We start from the raw sequence: 22,737 nt of genomic DNA on the forward strand, positions 1-22,737 counted from the left end.
CCACTGATATGTGCGGGACTTCTCTGTTACAGATGACCACGGATATGTGCAGGACATCTCTGTTACATATGACCACGGATATGTGCAGGACATCTCTGTTACATATGACCACGGATATGTGCAGGACATCTCTGTTACATATGACCACGGATATGTGCAGGACATCACTGTTACATATGACCACGAATATATTCGGGACTTCTCTGTTACAGATGACCATGGATATGTGCAGGCCATCTCTGTTACATATGACAACGGATATGTGCAGGACATCTCTGTTACATATGACCACGGATATGTGCAGGACATCTCTGTTACAGATGCCCACGGATATTTGATGGACATCTCTGTTACAGATGCCCACGGATATTTGCAGGACATCTTTGTTTTAAATGACCATGGATATTTGCAGGACCTCTCTGTTACATATGACCACGGATATGTGCAGGACTTCTCTGTTACAAATGACCACGGATATGTGCCGGACTTCTCTGCTACATATGACCACGGATATGTGCAGGACATCTCTGTTGCAGATGACCACAGATATGTGCAGGACTGCTTTGTTGCAGATGCCCATGGATAATGGATTTGTGCTAGTCGAGATCAACACGACGGATCACTTTGTTTTAGTTGTCACTGCTTACTTGTTTTATGCACCTGAGTTGATCAACGATTTTTTGTGTTCGTATTGCCCAATCATGCTCAAATAAAGGAATGCGGTATTAAGGCATAAAAGACGACAAATAAGTCCAAATGACGTAAATTTAGTTTCCTTTTCAATAGGTTGGCTCTGTTGATTGATAGCATTCCTGATTTTTTAATCAAAGTAAAAATTTTACGAAAATCGGATAAAATATTATTTCGATATAATGTGATTTCATAATTGAATATCAAATTATCATTCACTTTATTAAAAAGAGAAGCGTTTCAAACTTATATACAAAGGCAAATGTTAATCTCTTTGTGTTTTTCTTCTTCTGGCACCACCTCCATTTATTTCTTTGAGTAAACCTGTTTACGTTAAAGTGATTGAAATGTGTCAAATGTGTAGCAAATTCAAATAATTGTGAAAAAAACATGCATGGTGCGTTATTTGTGCTGTTAAGTATATTTTGCCATAAAAATCGTGCAAAAGATTTAACAGTATCGATAATTTATAAGTTGCATTCGATGTTCTCCATGTTTTCATCTGTGGGTTGCTTACCATTAACAAATTAAAACTTGTTTTCAAAACCTGTCCTAAATCAAAAAAGAACAATCTAAATATCGAAAAGCTAAAAATAGATAAAGTAATAATTTCGTGACATCTATGAACTGTGATTTAATTTTTGGCCTATATCACACGACAAACAAATACACTTCCTGGTGTTGAACACGATGACTGATAAAGGTAAGATAAAATGTCCATGTTCACAATTTCAATGTTTCGAGATGAACAACTTTTATCGATAGATTATTTAAGAAAAATGTATAAAAATTTGTAATGATTTGGAGGATAATATTAAACAAAAGATATTCCTTGACAATCAACACAAAAAACAGATAGAAAGGAAAGCATAGCACGGTTGGTATAGTTTCCTATGGAACGCCAAAACTGTCTTATAATATCCATTTTCATTATAAGATGTGATTTTACCTTTATATGATCTGCAAACACCTTTATATGGTGTCCAGTTAACGTTAAATGATGTGCAAATATACTTATATGATGTGCAAATTTACTTATATGATGTGCAAACATCCTTATATGATGTGCAAATATACTTATATGATGTACATGCAAATGTATTTTACAATGAGCAAATATACTTATATAATGTGCAAACATCCTCATACATGATGTGCAAACATCCTCATACATGATGTGCAGCTGTACTTATATGATGTGAAATATACTTATATGATGTGCATTTTCCCTTATATTACGTGCAAACATCTTTATATGATGTGGTTGTGATTGATTGATTGTTGGTTGCTTAACGTCCAGTGGCAAATAGATGATGTGGTTGTGTCATTATATTATGTGCTTGTAACATTATATGATGTGGTTCGGTTTGCTTCATTATATGATATCAAAACGTTCTTACATGAGGCTTTTCTGCATTTTTTTTAATGTCAGTTTACTGTTTCTGATATAGCAGCTCCAGCCTGGTATCAGCTTCCAAAAGTGCAATTTATAGAAACTAGAGGCTTCAAAGAGACTTTTTCGCTCACCTTGTTCTATATGCATACTTAGTATTGAAGAAAGGCCCACCATTGTAGACGAGAATAGAGTTCATGGCAAAAATCTCCCTTTTGTTGATCTTGTATTGCTGATTATAGTTTTTTTCTCAAAACACAAAAGAGGGTAAAAAATACTCATTTAAAGGCAATCGCTCCTTGAAAGTGACAGTCCACTAACTATATCTGAAACATTTTACTTGTTAGTAGATCTTGCTTTGTTGATCATTTTTTTGTGATGTAAAGTGTCTATTTATCTATTTTAGTTTTATCATATAAGGCAAAACTAAAAATAATATGGTAAAAATCGTCATTTAAGGACAATAACTCCAATAAGGAGTCGGCGGGCGATTTCCTTCATGTTTTGTTTAATTGTAGATCTTGACTTACTGATAATTTTTGCCTATTTAAGTTTCTTTCTATCTATTCTCATTTTTATGATATAAAGCAAAAACGCAAAAAAATGGTAAAAATCGTCACCATAGAGCAATAACTCTAATTAGGAGTCGACTGACAATTTCGATCATGTGGGCTTATTTGTAGAACTTGTCTCGCTGATCATTTTTGCTATTTGAAGTATCTATTATAATAATCTGTAAGGGCAATAACTCCTTTAAGAAGTCGTCTGACAGTTTTGAAGTATAGAAACAATTGGTAAAAGCTCAGCAGTCTGAACATTTCTGCGCCTGTCAGATTTTGTCTATTCATAACAGTTTTTAAAAAAATAGACAAAACGTCAATTACTTGCATTTTACCCCTATGTTCCATTTTTAGCCATGTCGGCCATTTTGGTTTGCAGGCGGGGTCATCAGACACATTTTTAAAACTAGATGCCCCAATGATGATTGTGGTCAAGTTTGTTAAAATTTGCCCCAGTAGTTTCAGAAGAGATTTTTTTTGTAACAGTTAACAGACGACAACGACGGACGCCGGACGCTGGACGCTGAACGCCGGATGCTGGACGCCGGACGTCGGACGCCGGGCGTCGGACGCCAAGTGATACACAGGCAAATTTTGTTCACGTAAATTTCACGTGAAAATCACGTGAATTTCACATGAAATTTTTCACGTGAGATTCACCTCAAACGAGCTTATACATGAAACTCACGTGAAATTTTTCACGTGAAACTCACGTTAAATTTACGTGAATTTCACGTGAATCGAGCTTTCACGTGATATTCACGTGAAATTTTTCACATGAAATTAACGTGAATCGAGCTTTCACGTGAAATTCACGTTAAATTTTTCACGTGAAATTAATGTGAATCGAGCTTTCACATTATTTTTTTTAAATGAAATTAAGGTGAATTGAGTCTCAATCACACAAATTTCACAGTATTTCAGCATATTTTAGATAAGTAAATGCTAATCTAGTACACATTCTATTTTGATATATATAAATATTCTTCTTGGTCTTGAGGATGAATTCATACTTCCATTCTATTTTACTTTCTCTTTGTATCTTAAATTTCTTGGTCCTAAACAATACAAATAATATTTATTCATCAACTCCAACTCACAATATCTTCAATGCAGCAGATAGATTCAATAAAACCAAGAAGGCAAGCAAATATCCAGGGCACCATAGTTCACTCCTAGAACATTTTTGGTTGTGTTCAAGTCTCAATATTTTTGTTAATTTGATGTATGGAAGGTGATTTATTTATAGAAGATGTATGCACTGATGTATATTTCATTTTTAATATGTATGTATAAGTCTTTTTGTGTTCATCAGTTTTGAGACATTCCAATCACATTATGGACAAGTATTACTTGCAAAAGATGCCAATTCTTCTTATGAGTTTTTTGAAGAAAAAAGGTAGTTCACCCTGCCACATACTCATGTACTCTGGTCAATTAAAACAGATCATGACATATTGTTTCGACACCTGTCTATTGTTGAGGACTTTTCAGGTGTTTTTGTTGTTGTGTTACTGTCTGATTGATTTATACCTCAAACCTCATTGTATTAATAAACTGAAATAGAAAGTTCTGTGAAATATATTTGATATACCATATTGAAAGTCTTGCTGTTATTTACAACCATTTCTTTCTTATTTCATATATGGTTTTCAGTTTTTCATTTTACCACTGATCTTAAGGTTAAGTCAAAAAGAAAATAAATGGTGACAAACAACAGGCATATACCATTAAAAGATCTCAAAGTTTGGCTTCACAATAAGCTAAAAATTCTTGTTATTTATATATTTATAAAAAATTCATTTTAAAACAAGCATTTTCCATTTTTAGACAGTAACTGTCATGTTGACACAATAATTTGAATTAGAATTGTATGATATACTGAAAGTACTTGTAGTTGAAAAAAAATATATACAATATTTAATTCCTGGTGTTTAGATTTCTAGAATGCACCACGCCCATATCATGACTACATGTTAGTAATGTTTAAGTGTTCTCTCCTGCATATGTAATTGCTACATGTATTTATACACAAGGCTTCCTTCATACATTTGCACTTATCCTTCTAAGATGTTGCTTCCATGATAAAATCCTGTAGTTGCATAATCAGCCATAAACTCTTGGAATACATTTGCTGTAATAAAAAAAAAAAACCAGCATATATTATTTTGTAAAATATACATCAAATTAAATATTGCCTTACTATTCAAGCAAAAATGATAACATCAATTTAATATTTAAACTTACCGGGTACATATATGTATATACTTTTATAAATTGAGACTTGGATGGAGAGTTGTCTCATTGGCACTCATACAACATCTTCTTATATCTTTGTATATAATCATACATGTATATTGTGTGTCGGATTAACTGGAGTGGAATATTAATAGTTGTTGTTTGTTGCTGCACTACTTTTTGATTACCTCTGCTATGGAGCTTGTGGAGGTTTGTAATGGTTGAAATTTGCCATGAAATCTGGAATTTGTAAACATTACAGATGGAAATCAAAATGCTCTGATCATTCTGATGATATAAACCTATTTAATATTAATTTCATAAAATTCTAGCAAGAATTGTACACAAGAGCCATAACAATGCAATTTTCCAAATAATTAATGTTTCCAAGGGGCATAACTCTTTTAAAAATGAATGATTGGCACTGATTTTAAAACTTGTCAGACATTGTTGATATAACCTATCAAAATAAGTTTCCTAAAAATTTGACCAGAATTGTACAAGACATGCAATAGGTAACTTGTACAGTGTATTAGAAAAGTATTGTTTAGGCCCCTTAGGCCAGGGTTTTTTTATTTGTTGGTTTACGGATCCGCTGACCCTATTTTTCTGATTTGCAGAATAAAAATAAAATTGACCATTCATGCTTTTTTATTCCCGCTGACCCTTTGCAATTTTTCCATTTATAAAAGGGCATAACTCTAGAACGGTTAAAGTGACGCCACCAAAATTCAAACTTGATCTGTGTTTTGTGGTAATAAGCATTATGTATAAGTTTCATAACATTTGGTTGAGACAAACTTAAGTAAGAGAACGGAAACTTAAGATTTTGCAATTTTTCCATTTATAAAGGGGCATAACTCTAGAACGGGTAAAGTGACGCCACCAAATTTCAAACTTGATCTGTGTTTTGTGGTAATAAGCATTGTGTATAAGTTTCATAACATTTGGTTGAGGCAAACTTAAAGTAAGAGAACGGAAACTAAAAATTTTGCAATTTTTCCATTTATAAAGTGGCATAACAATCAGGATTCATGACAATTACCAAATCAATATCTCCAAGTATAACAAACAAAGAAAGTGAAAAACAGATTATTTGCCTGAATTTTCTAAGTCCAATGACCATAGCTATGCAAAGAAAAACATCTCAACAGAATAAATATTGAACTTGATCTGTAAATTTGTCATGGTAAAACTATATACAATGTATAAATATCAAATCAATATTTTCAAGCATTACTTAAAGTCCCCTTGGCTTTGCTGGTAAGGGACTAATAAACATTTTAATATTTGTTATCATGGTTTTATCTATTTCAATCATGCATGTATGTTTTTCAATTTTCAGAAATAATTGTTTTTTTAAAGTTGCATGTAAATTCTCAAAGTATAACCTGTGACGAAAAGTTGGTTATACAACTTCAACTAAAGTGTGTATCCTTGTGTTTGTGCTGTGTTGTTGAGTGTATTAGTTTCAGGTCGTGCCTTTCACTCGTACACAGTGTCACTGATTACAGTGTTACAGGATTACCCTAGAAAAGAACTGGTAGCGTGATTGATGGAATCCTGGTGTAGTCTGAACGAAGTCTTGCCAGTGAACATAAACACAAAGTTGATTAAAAGTTCAATTCTCATTACTGAATTATTCAAAATCCAAAGTAACAGTAATATAAGTTTACAACATCTATTAAAACTGCAGGCTCAACAATACAGTGGCATAATCTTAAATCTCTGAAGTACATTTCTCTGGTACACAAAATCGTTACTCCTTCTCTACAGCTATTTCTCTTTTTTATACCTCTATTTGCCCTAGTAACCTGATTACAATATGGTTAAATGACTCTGAACAAAGAAATAATCAACCGGAGCTAGGGCTACAGGAGCCCGGAGCTGAGGTCAATTCATAGAATCATACATTATTTTTTCAAACCATGAGTTGGATGACGAAGATGGAATTTTTTCTTCGAGTTTTCTTGTTTTGTATCAACTTTTGAGTATACATGTGTGTGTGTCTAATAGGTGTTTATTTTAAACGGAGTTTTACAACTGTGAACTGATGAATGCACGTCGTTTCGTAACCTGGTCGTTTCGTACCTGGTCGATTCGTAACTACCTTGTTTTGTAACTGAGACGTTTCGTAACTTTTGTAATTATATATGGTTATAAAGTGTTAGTTTAAATCAATTAGTTTAAATGAAAAAGTTAAAGTTATTATTTAAAAATAATCAAATTGTTCATCTAATAATAACAATATTGTAATATTTTTAATTTAAAATTTTCTGAAATCTTTTTAATTATTGGCTAATTGGCTAATTGGTAATTACACTCGGTGACAGCTTTAATGGATTTATGACAACTTATGACAGGTAATAAAAAGTAATTACAGTAGGTGTAAAGTGATTAAGTAGATTAATAGCACACGACCTATGGCACACGACATGAAAAAAATAATTATTTTCTCCTTTTTTTTTTTCACTTTTACATGCAATTGCATAACCCTCCTCCCTTTTCACCCGGGCTGGGGACCGGCGTTGGCGGATTTAAAGTTTTTTTTTTTTTTTTTTCTTTAGAACACTTTATCTTACTCTATTCTTTTTCTTTCTTTCAGATACATCACTATGTTGTCCTTTGTTTGCATGCTTATACTGGCATAAAGCCTGATTTTTCATCCGAAAAACCCTGGTATAAACATGAAACAAAGTCTTAGTGGGCCGGAGCAGCAGCAGCAGTTGGTCCGTAAACAAAAGCACACCTCCTTAATAATGTACTACTGGACATCTGGTTTTGAGTGTATTTATCCCAGAATGAGAAAATGCGTCCTTGTATGTAGCGGGTCCTTACACGCTGATACCTTTTCAGTTTACCTTCGGATACCAACTTGATCTGTAGAGGAAGAAACGATGTCTCCTCGGAGTTGTCCTCGGTTATGACTCTAGGTGGTGGTCGGCGTCTAACAATATAATGATCTGAATCTGAGTCACTGTCACTAAAAAGGTAATTTGGGTCCAAAAATCGTAACAATTACGGGAAAATCGTAATGGTTGGCATCTATGCTTATCAAGTTCTGTCGAAACAAAGTCAAAGGGTACCCCGAAACAAAGCTTCACGGGGTAGGCGGGAGAAAAGTACAGTCATTGAGACATTTTGATCTCCACATAGTGAAGAAATTTAAACCCGACTTTGTTTTCATACAGATTGGAGAGAATGACATCTGTGATAAATTATCTGCATCACACACAGCATCAGAGATTGTACAACTCGCAAAAGATATCAAGCGCTTAGGTGTTCCTTCTGTAGTTATAGGCTCCAACATCGTCAGACTAAAAACAAGAAACATGAAAGAAACAACTTATGATAGAAAAAAAAAGAAGATAAATAAAGAACTAAGCAACATAAAGATGAGTGGTGTCAAGTATTGGAGACATCAAAGCACGTGGCAGAAGACTAAATACTTTGATAAAGACGGGGTACATCTAAATGATGATGGACAATTCAAATTCTTCTGTTCTATTCGCATGTGTGCAAAACTGTACTTGTAAAGTGTAAATTTATGTGCAATTAATTATTTAATAAATAAATAAATATAGATATATATATACACATACATCACTAAGTCTTTTTATTACTTTTTGCGTAACCTACTACTCTTATCGTTATTATATATTGATATAAGGTTACAAAACGTCTCAGGTACGAAACGACCTAGTTAAGTTACGAATCGACTAGTTACGAAACGACCAGGTTACGAAACGACCTGCATCAGGACAAAAGACGAAAAGTTGAAAATCATTCTCACTATTTCTGTTTATTTCTGCACTATTAAATCATTTATTTGAGTTACCTGTTTTATTTCCTCGAGTTTCTATGCGTTCATAACTCCTTGATTGTGTTTGTCTCGTTAAATAAACAGAAACAAGTACTTGTTCAAGTTGTTGTCAGTTGCAATTGGCTACCGGCGTCTTCAATTTGCATCATTCATCTGAATCATTCAAGCGTTTTAAAAACCGACCTCCGGTCCCGGATATCGTCACGAAGAATAGTTATCCATGACCATGTGCAAATAGTACATGCTGGTTTCCCCATTCAATAGTCTATTATAGACCAATATCCAGTGTTTCTTAGCATAATCAGCATCCCGACTTTACTGACTCAATTCATTTTTAAAATGATATTTACTGCTTAAAGTCCTGACTAAGTAAGACATATAAATGAACAAATAACAAATTCGTTTGTTTACAAGCATCATTTACAGGAGCACCCCTTTAGTAGAGCATAAAGTTTAACCCTTAAAACTGTTTGATATATTTTAATATAATATAAACTATATTGTTAGATAGAATTTCAATGAAGTTATTTCATTTAGTTGAAGAATATATCGATATGTTTAATCCAATTAACAGCCTGTCTAATTGGCAATCATACCCTCACATTTATTACAGCTAAATAATATTAGAGACATTATTTAAATTAGTTTAATGCCTCTGGTAATAATTTAATGTCAATCAATAATTTTCGATAACATACATAGCACATTAATGCATTTGCCTGGGACACTATATAGGACTTAAAATATGTTTATTATCTATAAATTTTAAAAGATAATTAAAAATATTTGAAAATTATACAGCATTTTTAGGTGTAAAATTCCTGGTTTTTCATGTTTCAAGACTGTAGTTTTTTTTTTAATAAATAATATCAGATCTATCGAAGTTGTAAATTTAACCAACCATTCGCTATAAATTAACAAATTATTTCAGACAATCCTTAATCTTCTCCTTAAAACATACTTATTAATAAGCCAAATAAAAATATACATTGGCGGATTTAGAACTTTTCATAGGGTGGGAGCACTAACTGACCTTAAACATGTGGGGGGGGGGGGGGGGGGGGGGGGGCTCCAGTCATGCTTCAGTGATTCCCTATATAATCAACCAAAATTTTTCCCACAAAAGGGGGGGGGCAGATGATATATGTAGTTACCCTAACTACCCTACTTTTTAGTCTTAATAATAGCCTACCCTAAAGATTTTTTTGTCATTTTTCATTATGCACTGTTAAGTCAGAATGTTACTCCCATAGACTCATTGAATGTAAAAAAAAAAACACAACATAAAATTTAAATAAATCCCTACCTAGTTACTACTGAAATTATAAAATTAATATTTAGTTTAAAATTTTTTTCCCATTGATTGACAAACCCTGACTACTCATTAACTGATAAGGAAAAATTGAGAAATCTTGATCATTATAAAAAGGTTTATAAAATATTTTGAAGTGTACCAACACATAAATTGCAATCCAGTTGATACACAATTACAATCCCTGAAAGAAGATATTTTCTTTTTTCTTTCTTTTTTTTAGATGAGGGAGTAGTTAGCATTTACCGCTTTTGTATAATCATATTAAATCAAACATTTTTCATATTTCTGATAGCAAAGCAGTTTTAAAAATATACTGCACTTCCAATATGTATACTTTGACATGTTTGATAAACATTCAATTTAACATTTATTGACAACATTTGGCCCAATAAAATTCTTTTCAGCACACTTACTTATTTTTATTCATATGTCCTATTGTTAATCTTATGTGTGGTTCAAAGCTCAAAATTGCACTTGACTTATAAGTTTGAGGAAAAGTTTAATACACAGCAAAAAAGGGAGATAACTCAGGTTTTGAAGTGATATTCATTATCAATTTTTTTCTTTGCAATTATGGAAAGTAAAGGATCTTAATTACAGTAACAGGAATCTATTTCAAAAGCTGGAGTTACCTCCCATATTTTATAAGAGTACAAAAATAAAGGAAACTTTAAATGTGTGAAAGAAATTAAGTTTACTGATAAATGAAAATAGAAATATTACTGATAAATCAATATTAACCCATCAATATATTCCAAGTATCTTAGGAATTTGAAATCAAAGATACAAATTCTACCATTATTGCTCTACTAGAGATAAATATAAACGGTGATAGAAAATACAACTCAAAACCAACACTGATCTTTTTGTAGTTGCATCTAATCCACTATCAAGGGAGATAATTCATGCGAAATAAAAAGATAAATATTAATCATTTGATGGTTATATGTCCCCCTTTAATGTAAATTATATTAAAGTGCTAGTAAAAATGTTCTCCTGAGTATGTTTTTAAAATGTTTATTGTGAAATTTTGTTAGAATTTGTTAATTTTTGTATTTCAAACAAATAAAATATCTATATTCTTATTCTAATTCTTCTTCAATAATTATTTTTACATTTTGGCGATTATGTCAAAATGGCAATAATTAGTGCACACACTTAATTATTTTAAACAGTGATTTTATCTTGTGCAAAACCAACCACGTAAGCACATTATATAAAAAATTAGCCTTGGTCAGATCAAATGAACTTCACGTGAATTTCACGTTAGTCAGATCATGTGAAATTCACCTGAGTCAAATCATGTGAAATTCACGTGAGTCAAATCATGTGAATTTCATGTGAGTGAGATCACGTGAATTTCACGTGAAAAAAAGTTTATGTGAAATTCACATGAATTTCACATGAGTTTCACGTTAACCAGTTCACGTTAAATTCACGTAAGTCAGATCATGTGAGTTTCACGTGAATTTCATGTGAATTTCACGTGAAAACTGTTCACGTGAAATTCACATGAAAAATTCACATGATATTCACGTGAGCAAAAATTCACGTGAAATTCATGTGAAACTCACGTGAATTTTACGTGACTTTCACGTGAAATGAGACTCACGTGAAATTCACGTGAACAAAATTTGCCTGTGTAAGAAAAGCTCACGATGCCCTTTTGGGGTGAAAAGTACTTAATAACATTAGCTAAAAACGTTTCAACGCATGCATATTTATACCGGTATGGATGAAAGGAGATATGGGACGAACTTCAACTCGGTGCAATTACATTTGTATGTATGTATGTATTATTAAACCACTTTTTCATTACTAAAATGCGCAGAATGTCAAAATCTATACCTATATCCTATTGTCACCAAATTTATTCCGGAGATGAATCATTGTAGGAGTAATTGGCTTTAAAAAATAGTTTTTGGGTAGAAACTGTAAACAGTTGAAATGGTGAGCAATACACACTCTACAGCAATGCCCAAATAGTTAGCCCTAGCTTTTCATATTGATTTTGGATAAAGACTCGAGTATCCCATTATGAATTTTAACACATTTATACAGGTAAAAACATGATGTTCTGTAAACATTTAACTCTTCAAACATACCAAAATTGTGAACTCTTGATAATGTTTCAGGTCGGGGAGTAACAGTTTGCGGTCGCGGCTTTTTTGTGTTTATCTTGGAAACTACAATAGTTTTTTAAAAAAAAGTGTAATGAAAACAGTCTGAATATGCTCTTTAGTAAGGTTCTCATTTTGGCAATTTAAACTTTTAGGATATTTGTTGTTTTATTGCCTATTATCTTGATAACTTATTTATAGAGAAACCTTTCTTTGCAAAATAGTAGGCAAGAACAGATCTACAAATAATTAACCCAACAGGACTGAAATTAGAATCCAGTGCTAAGGAACTGGTAATTTCTTTCATTTGGGGACCTTGTAGGAAACATTGGAATTTCTCTTATATTTTTCCAAAAGTGAATTCGAGCCTCCTTCCAAAAACTTAAAAAATAAATTATGTCTTTCTAGCCAAAACATTATATTATTTTACTGTAGAGGAAAGCGTAGTGTATGGGTCCCCTGGTTATGCATCTCCAGGTCATAAATGAAAATTGTTCATAGAAAGACATGTTAAAATGCCAAACTTGACTTCCATATGTTATCTTAAACCATTGATATATATGCTCAATCATGATTTTTACGATAAATCAAGCAAGGAAACAGCTTTTAGTGTTATAAGTGGGTTTTTTTTATATGGAAAGGAGTATAATCGTAAAGCGTCGAGAAAACCTGCAAAAACTTAGAGACCAAACCATTAATCTCTGATATTGCCGTTTTTCGTGTCCAAAAACTAACAGAAGATGGTCATGGCATACATGAAACAAATATTAAAATGAAGATTGAAGCCAAAAATGATGACATAAGAGATACAGATATGAAATCTCAATCAAGTGTTAGACACTCATGGTAAATAATCAAATACTAAATGCAAAATTGCTCAAACTTGATACACAAAGTTTTATGCCCCCCTCCATTTGAAATGTTTAAAAGATGGATACATCCTTTCTATTCCCAAAAAGTGTTCAAGCCCTCCCCATAATTCTTTCCATCCCTCCCTTTCAGGTTACAAATGACCAGTCCCTTACAGAAGTTATTGCATTTCCAAGGGCCGATATTTGTCCATTTTCGCGTTTTCATACATAAATCTTGCTAAAAGTAATAGATAAAGAGATACTTGAACAAGCTAATATAATCAGCAAGGCAAAATTTACTAAAAATGAACATACTTGAAAGTTGGGTATCAACTTCTTATAGAAGAAACTGCCTCTAAATAGGAAAGACATTTTCAATGGAAACAAACTATTTTGTTTGTTTCCCTTCTGAATCAAATGATGTCTTTTTCAAGAAAATCTGAATTAAACATTTAAAAAAAAATGAATGGTCGGTAATGCACCGAGTTCAAGTTCATTCCATATCCATACCAGGCATTATTATTCATGAGTAGAACATTTTATAGCTATCGATTTGAAATACTTATAAAAATGACTCTGATTTTAAAATTTGTAAAGGAAATGAATAAAGATAATGCGGCAATTTAAAAAGACAGAAAATATATACTGGTAAAGCCGTCTTTTGCACTAAGATATAAAAAGGAGATGTAGTATAATTGCCAGTGAGACAACTATCCATCAAAGTTCATATGATCTGGATGTAAGCAACCGTACAGCGTTCGTCAATGAGTAATGCGGCGTTCACACAGTTCCGATTATGGCTCCCGTTTGAGATCAGACAGCGCTAAGACACGAAAAGTGAAAAAGTCGGATTACTATCCTCAATGATCTGGAATGTCCTATCATTGTCTGAACGCAGTCGTATACGTTCGTTACAGATTCCTACGGATCGGGAATGGGCCGGAGAGGTCAGCCAAGCACCCGACAGTTAGGTGCGTCCCGTAACATTCGTGGAGACTCTGCCGATTTTTTCTAGTCGAATTACTATCGTGACTATGTCGTGACAGATTCTGCGGTATCGGATAAAAATCGTAACAATGTTCTGTGTTTTCTGGACGGTGTCCTTTCGAAATGGCATGATCTGGAGAAATTTTTCATTGCTGTTTTTTTGCCGATTGAGTCCCGATTGCAACCAGATCTTGCCGAATGCGAACAGTCTTTGCCGAAACCGTTCCCGAAGAGTCCCGTTTATAATACGAAATTCGGCCATAATATCCACGTCAGAGTCTCGACAATTACAGAACACATTACGACTGAGTCCAGACCAAGCCGTTTGCAATGCAGCACAGCAGACTGTGATAGGATTGCGTTCCGACAGTACCTGATCATCCCGAATATGGCAACAGTTTTCTAACGGATATCTTCCGTCAGCGTCGATTCACTGTCTGGTCACTGTCTGATCTGTGTCGGATCACATTCGGTATAATCGGGACGCTGTCGGGACATATTCGGTCGTTTTTTACCATGTGAGAGATACAAATCGGATTAATATCGGATTGAGAACCGTATAATCGGGACAAATTCGGCTGGAAACGGCTGAATTTGGATGCTTCCTGAACAATATCTGATTGTTGTCGTGATTAAATAAATTTTTTTACAAATTTTAATTAAAGTTTCAATTTCCAGCCACGATTCTCAGGATCTTGATCAGACTTTTGACAAATTTTAATCGGGAATGGTCCTGTCAAGGACGGCAGTAAAAATCGTGAATGTGTGACCCCAGCTTTAAACCCATGCCATATAATCGGCTATAAAAGGCCCCGACATGAAAAGTATGTACAATTCAATTGAGAAAACTATATCTGCCTAATTCATAACAAAACAATTTACGAAAAACAATTATGACAGACATAAACCAACGACAACCACTGAACTACTGGCTCCTGACTTGGGACAGGCACATAAAGAATGTGACCAGGTTAAACATGTTTGTAAGCGCTCAATCCCCCTCCCCCCTCTAACCTGGGACAGTGGTCTTACATCACAACATAAGAACAGTTGAAATGTTGAAAAGTGCTTAACTCATCAGATAGATACAAAGCCGAAAAAAATATGTTTGAAAGGTTGACTCTTGTTAAATTGCACTGTCTCATTTTTGTCTATAAATTGCCATCTCGGACGCTGATACGAGGCTGGAGTTGATATCTCAGAACAGTAAACTGGGATTCAAACAATATTGCAGAATAGCCTCTGGTAGATCAGATATTTGAGCTCCAGGTGCTCAGTACACATACGAGGACCCATAATTTAATTACGTTAAACGTAGGTTTATTATTGTACACCCATCGATTAAACCTAAACTTTGCAATTCATATTTTGACATTTTTCAAACAATATCAAGTGAGATTATTTCATCTTTAAAACGATTTTACCAACGTGGCAACTCTTTTGAAATCTCATCCATTTTCCAAACGATAGTTACAGATTTGAGCCGGGTTTATAGTAATTTCGGAGAAGCAGATCGGAATCAGTTATGGCGTAGACAGTAATCGTTCTAATCGTAATCATGTTCATTGATCATAACAACGATGAAAGCACATCTTTTAATTACGATTTGACATAAAATAAACCAAACCACATCATTTAGTGTTAAAAGCACATAATAAAATGACACAGACACATCATAAAAGAATATTTGCACGTCATACATGTTATATAAGTATATTTGCACATGATATAAGTACAGTTGCACATCATATAAGGATGTTTGAACATCATTTAAGTATATTTGCACATCATTATAAGTGTAGTTGCACATCCTATAAGGATGTTTGCACATCCTATAAGTCTATTTGCACATCATATAAGTACATTTGAACATCATACACGTATATTTGGACATCATAAAGGTATATTTACACATCATATAAGGATATTTGCACATCATATAAATATATTTGCACATCATATAAGTATATTTGCACATCATATAAGGATCTTTGCACATCGTATAAGTTTATTTGCACATAATATACGTATATTAGCACATCATATAAGTATATTAACACATCATATAAGGATTTTTGCACATCATATAATGTCAACTGAACACCATATAATGGTGTTTGCACATCATATAAAGACAAGTGCACATCATATAATTGCAATTGCACATCATATAATGAAAATGGACATAATAAGACAGTTTTGGCGTTCCATAGTTTCCTGTTTGGATTATGTATTTTCGAGTGTAGACGTCACCAGGCTTTTTTTTTAGGTGACATAACATACGATCAAATTTCACAAGTTTATCAGTTTTATTTAATCTTAAATGAATAAAAAAAAAGTTTTTAATTTGCTTAGTCAATTACATGTAGCAACCCCACACAAAAGTGCTTTTTCATAGAGTTAGGCTAAAGAACGTTGCTTTGCGAGCCATAGGTTTGATCTTAAATATTATGTCGAATATTCTTATTTGTGAAGAGCTCTTATTTACATGCAGAGGAACAAAAATAACATGTACTGACATCTTTCTTTATATTTTCATATTTGTTTTTAATTATTTTTTGGAAAAGACATAAGTAATGAAAAATAATATAACATGAACATTTCACAGGTAAACAACCTGAAATTAAAACTCAGAATTAAATTAATTCATTTAAACAAAAACTGCAAACTCTGCCATGTAAGTACAGTAAAAATAAAGACATGTTTATTGCTGCCCTCGGTCCGATGTTGAAGGCAAAGGACGATGAAAACAGTCTCATAACCATGAGAAACTCTAGAAAACTCTAAAAAGTTTCAAGAATCTTCAAATTCTGCACCCAATCTCTTTTAAAGAAAACTAAAATCCACGAATTCACAAACCCACGAACATGTGCTCAAACCGCGAAAATTGATGCCCACGAATAAAATTACTTTCACAGTAATACATTTTTTTTTGTAGTTGAATTTTAATCATGGCAGCCTCTGATCCATTTTGCTTAGTTTGTGAGCAGAGTCATGTTGTAAAACCTGCAGTCATATGGTGTAATATATGCGAAGGACTATGTGAAGAATGTAGTGTAGTCCATAGATTTATTAAAGATTGTTCATCACCATTGCATACCACTATTTCGGTAGACAACCGCAAGAAATTACCAACATTCATTGCGGAAATAAAACAGATCTGCGACGACCACAGTGAACCATATGTGTTATATTGCTCTATTCACAACGAACCCTGTTGTTCACAATGTAGTTCTACAAAGCATTCAACTTGCTCAGGTTTCCGTTCGCTAGAGGTAATGACTAAGAATGCAGCAGATTCGGCATCTCTGACCGATGTCGAAAACGGCATTGATCGACTCAGTAAAAATTGTGAGATTGTTAGAAGCAACAGAGAAACTGCATTGACAAAATATCAAGACGAAGTAAACAGTTTGAAGTCCAGTTTGAAAACTTTACATGATAACATGATAAAGGTATTTGATCAAATGGAGAAGGATATAATCGTCAAGGTCGATAAAATCGGGAAACCATACACAGAGGAAATGGAAAATATTACATCTGTACTGACAAATCTTAATTTGCGATTAGAAGACATGCGCAACGGTTTAACAACTATGAAATTATTCGGAAGCAGTTATCAGATTTTCGCTGGGACAGGGAAATTGAGGACTGAGCTCGATAAAGAAGAACGTATTTTGGAGGCTCTCCTTATTGACGGCAAAGTATTAAGACAAAAAGACATTACATTTAAGTTTGAATTTGCTTCGTTGCCAGCGGTAGTTAAAAAGGCAGTGAATTTTGAAACTGAAGAGACTAATTGTACTCTACAACTATTGAGAAATCAGTCAATTCAAATTAAACTAAGTTGGTAAGTCACAAAATTTATACAATTGAAGATATCAAATTTGATAAGGTGAAATCGTTTGATTTGTCGAATCCTGGATCTGAAAGATTTGTCGCTGGGTGTATATTTTTACGCGAAGGAAGATTTGCGTTTACTGACTGGAGCAATAATAAAGAGGTCGTCATGTGCAAAGAGGATGGGGTAGTTGTCAAAACATTTTATCAGAGAGGCAAACCTTACGGAATTTCTCGTTATTCTCAGCATTCAATTGCAATTACGATTCCAGATTTAAAGGAAAGTATTCTGATTGATTTAGAGACAGCCGAAGAGAAAGGTAAAATATCATTCGAAAAGAAATGTTGGGGAGTTACATCGGATGGTACACAACGATATATAAGGGCATATGAAGGCGGTATTCAATGCGTTGATGATGACGGAAAACCCCTGAAAATCTTACCTTTAGAAGGATTTATCACTCATATTGCCTATTCTGACGGAAAATTGTACTACACCCAACACAATCCGAATTTAGTCAAGTGTTGTACTATTGATGGGGAAGCGGTATGGCAATTATCAACAGATGGAGAACCTCACGGGATAACTGTGGGAAAACACGGTTTTGTTTTCGTTGCTCTATTGACAAGTAATAAAGTAATAGCAATCAGTCCAAATGGAATATCAACAAAAGACATAACATCTAGTTTTAATGATTTCTGTTCTCCTTATGCAGTAGATTACGATGTAGACAGGGATAAATTGCTAGTAGCAAAGGATAAAACTGGCGTATTCGAAATATACGATGTTTTGTTTGAATAAGAAAAACAACCGGTAAAAGGAGTTCAATGACACTTATATTTACACACAAAATTAATACTCTTATTGAAGAAGACATAAAGTGTTCTCAGTTTCACATCATTCAAGTGCCACTTGTATGTAAAACGTCTAAAAGGTTATCCAACGTCATTTTGCTTTTGGACTATTACAGAGCATTTTAAAACACAAAGAAAGACTTGGGATCAATTATCATAAAAAACAATACCAGATTGGTTTGATCACAATAAATCAGATCTCTCATTCGTAAATTTGCTGAAAATTACTAAGTTCCAATGTCTTGAGAAATATGCCAAAGGTCCCAAAATAGTTCCATAATCATTATAATAGCAAATGCTAAACTTCTATATGTGTGCAACGGGTGTGAAGTTTCGAGGGTATGGTTTGAAATCCGTACGAGGAGTAGATTACAGAAAACTGGCGCAATCTCTTTTAAATTTAGCTGCATAATAACTAGTTTCCGAGTCTGAAAAAAGAACGAAAATTACCATAATAACAGGTTGTCATCTTCAACGTGTGGCGTTTTTCTGTGGGGTTCCTGGAATGTGGGTTGAAAATGGAAGCAGGCGTTAATCAACAACAAGTTTATAGGTACCTACTTTTCCAGATAGCTCGCCTGCCAATCCGCCCGAAATCACTATACTAATAATCAGGTTTGGACTTCGCCTAACCCGAACAAAATTATTAATATCATACAAATTCCTATGTTTTTCTACACCCAGACGTAAATAGCCTAAGTAACATTTGAGAACACTTTGTAATTGCTGTTATTGATGAGTCTTAAGGTGACGAAATGCGTATTTGTCGTATTAAAGTTGAAGTTTAATATCCTTGATTTTTTTTTATTGTTATACTATTTATAAAGTAAAAAATATACAAAAATTTCATACAAATTGTTCTTTGTGATTAACAAAACTGTTTGAAGAAATTTATCGTTTAACTTATTATTATGCGGCAGTGTTTGTTCGTCTTGCATTTCTTTATAAGAATAAGGAGATGTGGTATGGTTGGCAATGAGACAACTATCCACCAGAGTTCAAATGAAGTGGATATATCTGCTTTGATGTGTTGATGAACTAAAATGTTTCAGTCCTTTTTTTCCTTTTAAATACCAACACATCAAATCAGAAAGTCATCTTCCGTCATTGTAAATTACCCTGAACCAATTAAACATTTATGTTCCCTCAACTGGTAAATGCATCACAATACTAACTTAACCAATCAGTTCATTTTATTTTGGTATTGTTCAAGACGTTACTACATTCATCACGATGCTGTTGATTGGAATCCACTAAGAAATAGAAAACAGTGGTCGCTATTGAAATAAACAAATAAAGGAGGGCTTTAAAATCCACAGATGCAGTACTTTGAGCTTACTTTCGGTAACGGAAATAATTTTAGTAAAATGTTATTTAATGGTGTGTTACTTTTTCCGTGATTTTGTCGTCATGCAAAGAAGAAAATAATTAGTTTATTTTTAGTTAATTGATTATTGTTTGATTCGATTACGTACGTTGACGGTTCAAGAGTTATCTACCTTTTGTGACACATTCTCACAGAGACACAACTTGAGAATTTTACAAGTATAACCCTTATAGTTCGACGTGTTTATTATAACAAAAATTGCTAGGGGACTCCACCAATTATTGTAAAAGAAAATATTAGCTGTTGATATTCATTTGATGTTATACAGAAGGTAATGAGTGTGATATTCCTGATGAATCATACTCTTAACAGAAGAATGACTCTGTGAGAGCTGGGTCTGGAACTTTACATATCCGGGAAACCAGCTGGTAACAATGCCTATGATGGTGTGTGGTATTGCTGCCGATGCAGAGGCAGACCGGGATCGACTGACATCTATAATTTTCAAAAGTCAAGACTCATTATGATTAAATAAATAAAAAAAAACAAATCACAAACAATAATAAAGTAAAACACAAATTTTCACTTATTTCTTTAATAGCAAACCAAGAGATATTTATATCACATTGCATTTTTCTATTACAGTATTCGTATTGCTCAATCTTTTATTTTTGTGTGTTTGCCTCTTTGCGGTTTTTTATAGAAGGGACATAGTGTTGTCTGTATTCCTTTGACTCTGCATTTTTCATTGCACCCCTTAAGATATCTCCCTCCTTTTTATTAGCTCACCTGGTCCGTCGTCGTCGTCCGTCGTCGTCGTCGTTAACTTTTACAAAAATTTTCTCCTCTGAAACTACAGAACCAAATAAAACCAAACAAGGCCTAAATCATCCTTAGGGTATCTAGTTTTAAAAATGTATCCGATGACCCCGCCCATAAACCAAGATGGCCGCCATGGCTTAAACTAAAACATGGGGGTAAAATGCAGTTTTTGGCTTATATCTCTGAAACTAAAGCATTAAGAGCAAATCTGACATGGAATAAAAATGTTTATCAGGTCAAGAGCTATCTATCCTGAAATTTTCAGATGCATCAGACAACCTTTTGTCGGATTGCTGCCTCTAAATTGGTTATTTTAAGGAAATTTTGCAGTTTTTAGTTATTATCTTGAATATTATAGTAGAAAGTGACTGTAAACAGCAAAATTGTTCAGCAAAGTAAGATCTACAAATAAGTCAACATGACTAAAATTGTCAATTGATCCCTTAAAGAGTTATTACCCTTTAAAGTCAATTTTTTTCACAATTTTTCGTAACTTTTTGTAATCTTTTACAAAAATCTTCTCCTCTGAAACTACTGGGCCAAATTAAACCAAACTTGGTTTAAATCATCCTTAGGGTATCTAATTTAAAAAATGTATTCAATGACCCCGTCCATTAACCAAGATGGCCGCCATGGCTAAAAATAGAACATGGGGGTAAAATGCAGTTTTTGGCTTATATCTCTGAAACTAAAGCATTTAGAGCAAATCAGACATGGGGGTAAAAATGTTTATCAGGTCAATATCTATCTGCCCCGAAATTTTCATATGCATCAGAGAACCTGTTGTTAGGTTGCTCCCTCTGAATTGGTAATTTTAAGGAAATTTTGCAGTTTTTGGTTATTATCTTGAATATTATAATAGATAGAGATAAACTGAAAACAGCAAAATTGTTCAGCAAAGTAAGATCTACAAATAAGTCAACCATGACCGAAATTGTCAATTGACCCCATAAGGAGTTATTGCCCTTTAAATTCAATTTTTCACAATTTTTCGTAAATTTTTGTAATCTTTCACAAAAATCTTTTCCTCTGAAACTACTGGGCCAAGTTCATTATAGATAGAGATAACTGTAAACAGCAAGAATGTTCAGTAAAGTAAGATCTACCAACAAGTCACCATCACCAAAACAGAGTATTTTGTCATGAATTCTATTCTTGTCTTTAATGTTGTAGAGTATTCTTTGTTTAATATGCACTATAGCACATAGACCAAGGTGAGCGACAAAGGCTCTTTAGAGCCTCTGGTTCTTAAAGTGTTAGGTGTTCACAAATTTTCCGTCTTCTGACCGATTTAGATTTGTCTTTATCGTGGGCTATCTTCTGATTTCATTCCGAATATATGACTGTCAATGTATTGATAGGTTTCCCTATCTGTTCTATATCCATTGGAAATATTTATGACAATAAAAGTCAGTGATGTCCGTCGGATTCTGTAGGCAAACTGTCATAAACTTCAGTAAGCCATATGGCTTTTCGGATTAAAACTGGCTTTATTTCCTTGAAATTGGTTCATATTTTATTTTCATTAACTGTCAAAAGATTCTGGTAGCTTGCCAGAAACTGAGAATAATTGTTATCTAAAAGGAAAGTTAATCAAAAGAAATCATATAAAATGCTTTCTATATATCTATTGAATTGTGTGATTTTACATTTAAATGGACCATGTACTTCTTCTATGTGTGCCACATCATTCTCTAAATTTTAATAAGACACACACCACCTATTTCTTGGTCCCCATTCCTACCCACGTTAAATGTTTCACTTTCAAACATTTATGTGGTGGTGTTGGGGGAGGGGGTCAATATACCGTTATTTAAACTTCAGACCGCAATGGTTACCGGAACTTTGTAAACCAAACCAGGTACTTCATATCTGAAAAATATGCAATTTATGTCCTCAATTTTAGAATTCATTCA

The 22,737-nt window shown here is 33.4% G+C and overlaps 1 protein-coding gene and 1 long non-coding RNA gene across 2 annotated transcripts; one reads left to right on the forward strand and one right to left on the reverse strand.

Annotated features, from left to right (window-relative positions):
- Nucleotides 1–1,353: 1,353 nt before the first annotated feature.
- LOC127710819 (probable RING finger protein 207 homolog) lies at nucleotides 1,354–19,464 on the forward strand. Its single transcript, XM_052216780.1, has 2 exons — nucleotides 1,354–1,393; nucleotides 16,916–19,464. Exon 2 carries the CDS (start codon nucleotides 16,929–16,931, stop codon nucleotides 17,829–17,831), a length of 903 nt encoding a protein of 300 aa, XP_052072740.1. The 5' UTR covers nucleotides 1,354–1,393; nucleotides 16,916–16,928; the 3' UTR covers nucleotides 17,832–19,464.
- Nucleotides 4,414–9,120, reverse strand: LOC127710821 (uncharacterized). Its single transcript, XR_007986345.1, has 2 exons — nucleotides 8,720–9,120; nucleotides 4,414–4,777 (listed from the first exon to the last, which is right to left on the reverse strand). It is a non-coding gene; the product is annotated as an uncharacterized LOC127710821 (long non-coding RNA).
- Nucleotides 19,465–22,737: the final 3,273 nt, after the last annotated feature.

The sequence above is a fragment of the Mytilus californianus genome, unplaced genomic scaffold (assembly GCF_021869535.1).
Source record: "Mytilus californianus isolate M0D057914Y unplaced genomic scaffold, xbMytCali1.0.p SCAF_8, whole genome shotgun sequence".
NCBI classification, from domain to species: Eukaryota; Metazoa; Mollusca; class Bivalvia; order Mytilida; family Mytilidae; genus Mytilus; species Mytilus californianus.

Excerpts from the sequence above, each read along its gene's own strand:
- LOC127710819 (XM_052216780.1), top strand. The coding sequence starts at position 16,929 with ATGGCAGCCTCTGATCCATTTTGCTTAGTTTGTGAGCAGAGTCATGTT.